Raw genomic sequence first — 9,163 nt, 5'->3', positions numbered from 1 at the left:
TCTATGACCTTCAGAAAGTGACTCACTCCCATAATAATATTACACAATTGTAAAGTGGGGATAACTATCACATATTATCAATAGTCTTGTGTTCAGAAGATGACAACTGGTTTTGTTTTTATTGAGCAATGTCCAATATGTTGTCTATGTCATACAAAAACATCATACCTTGCTCCTTGGTTTACATATAGACTAGAAATAGTAAGGAATAAATGAGTACCCTCTATTTCTTTTAAACCTAGGTAGCTTGGGGAATAGTCATATTTCATCTATGCCTGAGGAAAAAGTAATTTTACTGAAACATTCACATACCATACAATCCATCTACAGTGTACAATTCAGCGGCTTTTGGTAGAATCACAAACTTGTGCATTTTCATTACCCCAAAAAGAAAAATCCCCTACCAGCATTCACCTCTCAATCCCTCTGTCCTTCCCCTGCTGTACATGTCTACTAATCTAATTGTTTCTATAAATTTATTTATATCTACAATTTACATAAATGGAGCCAAACAATGGGCAGTACTTTGTGTTTGGTTTCTATCACTTGGCATAATTTTTTTTTTTTTTAACAATTGATGAAAAATACTAATATATTACTATTCATTATAGTCTACAGTTTGCTTTTGGTCTATTTTTGCCCAAATTCTATGCCTGAGTTTTTGGCTGGTCTCCTCAGACAATGGGAAGCTGTTTAAGGAGAAAAACAAATGATCCTTTGCTGGTAATTATCACATCTCTAACACTCAAACTGTTTCTTTATTAGGTACCAGCATATGCCCTCTGTGGTTGATTGCTTTCTCTTTTCTGGCCTTTCAAATCCTTCCACCTGGTCCTTCACAATGCCAATATTGAAATTTAAAAATAGGAAACTGGTTTTTATGTAGTAATCACTTATTTTGTCAGTTAGAGGTAAGCTCTCTAAAGGCAGATACTTTAAATTTTAAACTGCTTAGGACAATACTCTAAAAACAAGTGCTGGTTACAGTTGATGATGGACCAATAGCGAAAGTAAAAATAAGTGCCTGATCTAAACTGGGAAGATACATAGTAAAAGCTTCTTAAAACTGTTTTGCAATTAAATAATTTTCTAAACATTTGCCCTTGAATATTGAGTTTATATTTGTAGTACCCACACTAACTCCTTAAGAACTTCATTTAGTAAATTTTCCAATTTTTTCAGCCTTACAACAGTTCAATTTATTGAATGACTATGGTACATCAAACATTTTCCAATGACGCTAAGAAATGTGCTCAGTGGACCTAAAAGTCAAGTTGCTGAGGTAAATAATCTCAGATGTAAGGAGACTGTTGTAGTTTTCACATTTTAGTATATTTTATAACTAGGTTTTATTTTATTTTTTAAGATTTATTATTTATTTATTTAATTCCCCCCTCCCCTCCCCCGGTTGTCTGTTATCTGTGTCTGTTTGCTGCGTCTTGTTTCTTTATCCGCTTCTGTTGTGGTCAGCGGCATGGGAGGTGTGGGCGGCGCCATTCCTGGGCAGGCTGCACTTTCTTTCACGCTGGGCGGCTCTCCTTATGGGTGCACTCCTTGCACGTGGGCTCCTCTACGTGGGGGACACCCCTGCGTGGCGCGGCACTCCTTGCACGCATCAGCACTGCGCATGGGCCAGCTCCACACGGGTCAAGGAGGCCCGGGGTTTGAACCGTGGACCTCCCATGTGGTAGACGGAGGCCCTAACCACTGGGCCAAGTCCGTTTCCCCGTATAACTAGGTTTTAATGCATTTTCTAACTTAGATTTAAATCCCCAAGGTGAATATTCTCTCCTTTGCTAGTATTCAGTTTACTTTCAGTAATGAAAGTTATGAAAATTAACACCTATATATTAAGGTAGTAATTCTCAACTTCCTTTGCTGAACATAATCCAGAAGAAACTTAAAAGGTATAAAGTAGGCATAATAAATTGATGTCATCTTTATATAGGAGCACCTCTAGACTTTAAAAGACAAAAACATTCTATTTTTCTTAAGCTTGTTTTTTACATAAATCATGAGATTTTTGAAAAAAATTGAAGTTTTGGCTGCGTAATCTAACCAGTCAGAAACTGCATGCATATTTTATATGCCTACTGGATTTAAGCTAATAATCACACTCTTAGGCTCTCCTAACAAAAGACCAATACTTACTGGATAATCACACCTTTGGGACTGAACAATGGTTCTTCCAGTTTATTATGTCACCTACCCTAACAGTGACCACACAATGTCATAAGTCAACATGGCTCAGGATGCACTATGGGCTTTTCTGTCGTTGTGAATCTCTAAGACTTCATGTGATGACCAAAATACCTTTTAAAGGTCAGTGTCACGGTTCTAGTCTATTCTTCCAGGAAAGAAAGATTTATCCTTAGGATTACATCGTGGTAGAGTAAAAATGGATTTATCCTCAAAACCTTCAAAACTTTCACTGGCAAAAGACTTCTCAACAATTTTATTTTGGCTTTACAACAGGCCTTTAAAACCTTCAAGGTAAAAACTTAGTAAACGGTGGCAGGCAGAGTGTAGAGGAATTATCTTTACAGCAGCTCTGCTTCTCAGATGGCCAGAGGGAAAGGCCTTTGGCTAGCAACAGTTTTGTGCCCAAATCGGTGTCCTTGGTCTAAGTCTTTAATATTTACTTAGCCCAAGAAGTTCCTCAGGTCAGGGTACAAACACAAGCCACTCTTCATGGAAAGTATGGTAGATTTTCTATTTGCCTCTCGTGTTACCAAAAACAAAAACAAAAAAAGTCAGTTCTTAAACACTTTCGGTCTCCTCGGCTGGATTTCGAGGTAGTCCCAGATTGGGAAGCAGTTATACAAGTGGCTTCTGGGGACTCAGGCAGTCAGAGCCACGGCGCGGGCCATTTCTCCTCCAATCTTCCCGCAAGGGAAAGCGAATTAAGCGGCATCAAGTACCTGGACATCAAGTTCAGATTGTCTCTTACCCCCTCGATACTCGCCTCCTTGTCCCTTCACTCTCGCCTTTCACTCACTGCCTTCGAAGGCCTCAGCTCCTCACCACTTACCTAAGTCCTCAATGGACCTCGACCCTCGGGTCCGCCTAGTCAACTCTCCTCGGCTCCCTTCATCCCCTTCCTTCTCCGGCCCTCGAGAAAGCGGTCCCCAGGCGCGCGTGGCGGGGTACTGAGGTTTAGGCCTACTACTCACCCTATCAGTCCTATTCTGGATTTAAGAAGCTAGACTGGGGATACACGGTGGGTCACCGGCTCGCAATGGCCAGGGAAGGACCCTCACCAACCCCGCGAGGATTCCGAAAGCTACGACCCAGGAGCGGTCGTCAATAGTCTCGCGAGAGGAGGCGGGGCTCCGCCCGGCGCTCTCGGCCCCTCCCTGCCCCACCCTCCCCACGTCCCCCGCCCGCCCTCCCCCACTCCCCGTGGCGCGAGTGGCTGACTGATTCTGGAGAGGAAACGGCATTCGGAGCCGCGCTCCTACCCAAGCCGGCCCTGACGCGGGCCTCGTCAGCCGGTAACGGGGAGCAGAGGTGGGGGTCAGAGAGGCGACCACGAAACGGTGAAGGTCAGAACCGAGAGGCCTCCGCCGACTGGGTGAGGAAATGGTCTTAGCGTCCCCTCCAGGCCTCCGCAGAGCTGAGGCGGGGTCGACCCCTCCCAGGGGCGGGGTCGTGCTGGGCAACTGCAGCCTTGGGGACTGACTGGGCGGGGCGCACCAAGAAAGGGGCTGAAGGGGTTAGCTGTGGGCTGAAGGCACCCCGGCAGTGGGAAGCGAGGAGTGGGCTGGGGAGCTGAGGCCGGGGATGGAGTCCGGCGGCCGGGTCTCCCCTGACGGGCTGGGGAAGCCCCCCGGCCGGCGGGTCCCTTCCGCCTCTCTTTTGGACCTGGACTGGAGGCGGCGAGGGGGGTGGGGAGGGAGAGCGGCGCGAGGGGGCGGGTCCCGGCGCTGCTTGGCGCTGATTGGCTGAGCGCGTGTGGAATCGGGTGATGGGAAACGCAGCCCGGCTCTCCGTTCTCCTCCTGCTCGGCTCCCTCCCCTCCCCCCCGTGGCGAATGTGCTGCGCGGCGGCGGGTGCTTACGCTCGCGGGGTTTGGCTGTTGCAGGCAGGAGCTGGGAGGAGGCGGCAGCGGCGGCAGGAGCAGCAGCGGCGGCGGCAGCGGCGGCAGCTGGGAGGAGGTGGTGACTGTGGCAACGGCAGCGTCGGGGACGATGGCGCGACTGGTGGCAGTGTGCAGGGACGGGGAGGAGGAGTTCCCCTTCGAGAGGAGGCAGATTCCCCTCTACATTGACGACACCCTCACGGTGAGCGGGCCGGGTCGGGCCCGCCGCTCCCCTGGCAGCTGTTTCCCCTCCTCCCCCTCCCCCAGCCCGAGCGCTGCGTACTGGAGAAAGAGTGTGTTGCAACTCCTAGGCGAGGCCTTCTCCCTGGCAGGCCTCACAAACTCGCCTTTGCAGTGGGTCGCTCGGTAACCTTTGCGGGCCCCAAGCCCAGCGTTCCGTTCGCACTTTGAGCCCCTCTTCCCAGGTTTTCCTTCCTTGTTGAATCCTCTTCCTTTTACCCTTTTCCTTCAGGACACGCTGTTTTTGCCACAGCACGAGCCTCGGAATGGGGTTGAAGAATCTTGGGCGTTTAGGGCCTATCCCTTACAGAAACCACCTACCCTCGGGGAGGCTTAATTATCTGGAAATGTCGCAGCTGTACTGCTACCTGTATATTTTCTATTTTAATACTGGAACTCTCACTACATATGCATAATTACCGAGGGCAAAGTGACATGCTCTTGCATAGTAAAGATGCCACAAAAATGACTTGGTTTCGTTGTAAATGGTCTTGTGTTGCTTACCACGTGAACACTCAGAAATGATTGTATTGCTAGGCCATGACTCTTCAAAACGTGCTTTGCTGGCATCAGTTATTCTTTAGTTTACAGGTAGTTGTGTTTTTTTTCTTCTATTTTTAAAGGAAGCGAAATTACTGATTGTGTATGAATACTATAAAAAGCTGATTGCTCATCTTGAGTGTCAAGACCTAGTTCTGGGTAGTTTTCCTTTTTGGAGTTGTTGGTTGTATAGCATTATCGACCCTGTCTTGCTGTACTATTTCCTTTAAAAGGAAATAGAAATTTGAATCGAATCTGAACAGGAAATGAAGAGTGTAGTTGTTTGAACCTTTTCTGAATGTCTTTGAAATCTGCATTTTTATAGTGCCACAGCTTTTGGATTATACATTTACCTTTTTTTTTAAAGCAGTTTTATTAAGACATATTCACATATCTTACACATTTACCTATTTTGATCTGGTGTAGATAGGCCTATTCATTATTTTTGATTTTATGCCATTCAAGGGCAGTTGATCTATTTTGTTCCTGATTTTTCTTTAGCAAATATCTACTGAAGGTTTTTTTTTCAAATTTTTATAGAATGCAAGTCATTGTAGAGATGCCACTCTGCTTTTCTGATAGGCAGTCTCAATTAAGAGTTGATTGAGATACAGTTCTTTCAGGAGCTTTAGAAGAATTACTGAATGGCTTAATTTATTAGAACTTAATTCTATAATTACCTAGGTGCATTTTTTAAATAAGGAAAAGGTAGAATAATTTGGTCTGGCATAAAGTAAATAGAATGATGGATTAGAAGTTATACAAATGCCTTGGTTATGATTTCTGCACTCTTTGCATTTAAAAATGTAATGGACTTGCAGTTTAAATAGTAAAAAAAAAATCCCAAAACCTAGCACTTTGATCAAATTATGCATTTCTCAATTTGAAAACTCCTGATATGAGTTTATTTGTTGATATTTGCTTTCTTCTCTCTACCTCTGTCATAAGCAGTTTTCTAAAGCACATTGTTTGATTATCAAACTTTTAGGTTTATTATCCCAGAATTCTAAGAGTTTTGGATATAAGGCTTTTCTTAAGTGTATAATATTAAAACATAGGGGAAATAAACATAAATATGAATATTTACAAAATTTTAAGCAACGTAGGCCCAGAAAGCCACCTCATCCCCCCATAATCACCTTTAGTGTGAATGCAGCATGAATATGTCCATCATACAGCACTTGAAAATGCTCAACCTTTTGGAGCTCTTATACTTAATTCTTTCCACAATGATACTATTTTCCAAAATTTTTCGTAGGAATAGATGAAACCTTGCACTGTGATTCAGTGCTGTCATGTTGTTATTTCTCCAGAGAAGTGTGGATTGAACTGTGCCTGGTGGCTAGACCTGGTGAACTTGTCACCAAGGCAAATAACATTTAGGTTTATTTAGTTTAAATATCAAAATAACATTCAGGAAAAAGTGCAGCTTGGAATTGATTTTTATCAGTAGAGAACGAGTAGGATATTTCATTTATTACTTTGTCTTGTAACGTCTACACAGACATTGAATCTAGTTAGTATAAATTCTTGTCGAGAATGTACTGTCTTCAGGGAAACCAGTTTCTTTCGGGACCATTCTATTAAATACTACTTAAAGGGAGAATGCAAAGGAAAACACCTGTTGTTGGGAAGGAGCGGTGGGGAAGATGTCTGTAAAGTTTGCAGCCTTATGCGCTGCACTTGTCTATTGATAGTTTGAGAACAGTGTATGCCTAAAGTTAACATTTGGTTTAGTCTTAGTTTCTAGGGTCCGTAGGTAATGCACCGTTGAAACTGTAATCTTTGTGAGAGAAAAACAAATGATTGTTTATTTCAAGTAGCCTTAGGATAATGTTAGCAGTTAAATGTTACATCTAGTTACAGTGTTAACAGTCAGTTAATAATAAGTTACAACTGTTTATCATTTTAGTAATAGAAGCAGAAACTTCTTGCTTTGTTAAATTGATTTTAACTTGGATTTGTAAAATGAAATTAAGCTTTTATGTGAGAGAGTAGCCTCCTTTTTATATGCTGTATTGCCTCCAAATTTAAAAGTACTTCATAGTACTTTTAGTGGTTTGAACACTCGAGTACTGTGGTGTGATGTGGATGTATTTGAGAAAATCCCAAATAAGTAAACTAATAGAATAGTTAGGAAAGTAGTATGCTATGTGGCTAAAATACTGTTCACTCTTATTAGAATTGTAAAACAGATGATAGAATACAGATTGTATTTTAAAGATACTGTTGAATAATTACAATTTTTTTTTCTATTTTTAATTAAGTTTCTTTCAGAAGAATTAAAATTTTTAAGCAAATTTTTTTTAGGGACTAATAGTGTCAAAATATGTACTTATAAATTGTCTTGAAAAATATCTGTAAAATAAAGGAGTTACCTATAACCTGCTTCCCAGGGGTAATTAAGGATAGTAGCATTTGTTGTTAATTCAATCATATATACATAGATGCAGAATTGAGGTATACTGTTTTCTATACGATTTTGTATCCTGCTTTTTTTCCCCTATATGTAGTATTGAGAGCATTTTCTCTTGTCATTCTGAAACATTTTTAATGGCTATGATATTCTTTTGCATACATTCCATAATTTACTCATTTTTCTATTGTTGGGTAGAAAGGTGGTTATATATATATCTATGTGAAATACTACTAAGAATAAAAATAATTTGTAAGATTTTGTACTTAGATTTTTTTGTCTTCTGGAAGAGCCATTACTGGATCAAATGTAAGAAGCTTTCATAAAGCTCTTGATCACTAGTATCAAATTATTACAATATTTCTGGAATGTTATTTACCTTCCTGTTTCAAACCAATTAGAATGGACTCGAAACTCTCAAGACTTTTTAACTATCTGAGACTTTAAATTATAATATTCATCTGGGGATGGCATATAACATTTTATCTTTCAACTCTTGATTTAATATTTAATTTTACTGAGGGTAATAGATGTTACAAATAGCTGTGAGGAGGAAGGCGTAGAAAGGTAAAACTAAAGTGAAAATGACTCTGATAATACAAACCTAATATAGTTAGAGCTTGTGAGGATGTGCTAAAAACAGGTTATTTGTGGTCAGGAGAAACCAGGACTAAATACTTAAGAGTGAAAGTGGGTAATATTCTGTAAACTTTATAAAGCAGTAATTGCAGCATAGTGTCTGGTTGTTTTTGACCAGCTATGGATAGGCAGACTCATGAAGCAGAACACTAAGGATTTCTCTGTGAAACTATACCTATGAAATACTTTATAGGACTGTCTTTTAGATATTCTAGAATGCAAAGATTAAGTCAAGGAAGTGGTTTGAAAAAATGGGGAAAAAACAGTGCCTCTGTCCTTTCAGCCTTCCCTTTTTTTTTTGTTTTTTGTTTTTTTTTTTGTTTTTTTGTTAATCTTTTAAGCAGCATATAGTGATTGGCCACATAGTAAAAAGCCATTGTTCTAAGTGTTGGAAAGGCAAGGAACAGTAATAGACCGGATCTTGACACTTACAGACCTGTACTGGTTAGGTAAAATGAAATGGTCTGAAATTAACTTCTTGGTTTTTTTTTCATTGTGATTTTAACCTTGTTCTTTACTGACTTTTCAAAAAAGGATTCCTAAAGTAAGTACTATCCATACACTTAAAATTTTTTAAAGGCAGCTGGTAGGTTGCAATATATTAGATCTCTTCTTTGACCTCTGCTTTAATTATTTTAAAAAATATATATATGTGATCAAAATAATTTTTCACTTATACAGAGTCATAACTTAGAATTTCACCTGTGAACCAGCTTGTGAAGACTTCGATTTGGTTAAATAAGGAACATTGTTTGAATGTTTCTTAAATTAGTTTTGTTCTAAAAATAGTATAGGTTATTGTCTTAATTAAAAAAAGGTTTTTTTGGTGGCAGTTACGTGGTGAAATATGTATATTTGTATCAAGGAAGTGAAAATGCAAATCAAGGTGTGTGTGTGTTTTAAATGGTAGGTTTGGAGTGAACTGCAGTGTTCTGTTCAGTTACATGGCTCTAAAAGTTCATCCTATACCTTTTTTAATGACTTGACAGTTAAATTTCTGTATGTCTCAAACCTCATGGTGATTCCAAAAAACATAATGTGAGTTAATTGCACTCTCAGTTATTTTTATTCTCTCATCAGTTTTCTGAACCACTTAATTACCAGGATTATTAAATATTTATTAAAATTTGAATATATGGTTAATCCTGATAAATAGGAAGCGGACTTGGCCCAATGGATAGGGTGTCCACCTACCACATGGGAGGTCCCATGGTTCAAACCCCGGGCCTCCTTGACCCATGTGGAGC

General features: G+C 40.5%; 1 protein-coding gene and 1 long non-coding RNA gene across 5 annotated transcripts in view; one reads left to right on the top strand and one right to left on the bottom strand.

Annotated features, from left to right (window-relative positions):
• Positions 1-1,347: 1,347 nt before the first annotated feature.
• LOC131275020 (uncharacterized) lies at positions 1,348-3,295 on the bottom strand. The gene is made up of 2 exons (XR_009182406.1): positions 3,032-3,295; positions 1,348-2,921 (listed from the first exon to the last, which is right to left on the bottom strand). It is a non-coding gene; the product is annotated as an uncharacterized lncRNA (long non-coding RNA).
• An 86-nt stretch (positions 3,296-3,381) lies between these two features.
• GGNBP2 (gametogenetin binding protein 2) overlaps positions 3,382-9,163 on the top strand; it is a 36,108-nt gene continuing 30,326 nt past the window's right edge. For 3 of the 4 annotated variants that reach the window (XM_004462035.5, XM_004462034.5, XM_004462033.5), the window contains exons 1-2: positions 3,386-3,574; positions 4,085-4,283. In XM_004462035.5, coding sequence (XP_004462092.1) covers positions 4,191-4,283 — 93 coding nt within the window. In that variant the 5' untranslated portion in view covers positions 3,386-3,574; positions 4,085-4,190. Of the gene's footprint in view, positions 3,575-4,084; positions 4,284-9,163 lie in introns of all 4 variants that reach the window. The other variant, XM_004462036.4, reaches the window with a different exon arrangement.

This window comes from Dasypus novemcinctus, chromosome 21 (assembly GCF_030445035.2).
Source record: "Dasypus novemcinctus isolate mDasNov1 chromosome 21, mDasNov1.1.hap2, whole genome shotgun sequence".
NCBI lineage: Eukaryota > Metazoa > Chordata > Mammalia > Cingulata > Dasypodidae > Dasypus > Dasypus novemcinctus.
Note: the sequence above shows the minus strand (reverse complement) of the source record. Positions and strands in the feature narration are given on the sequence as shown.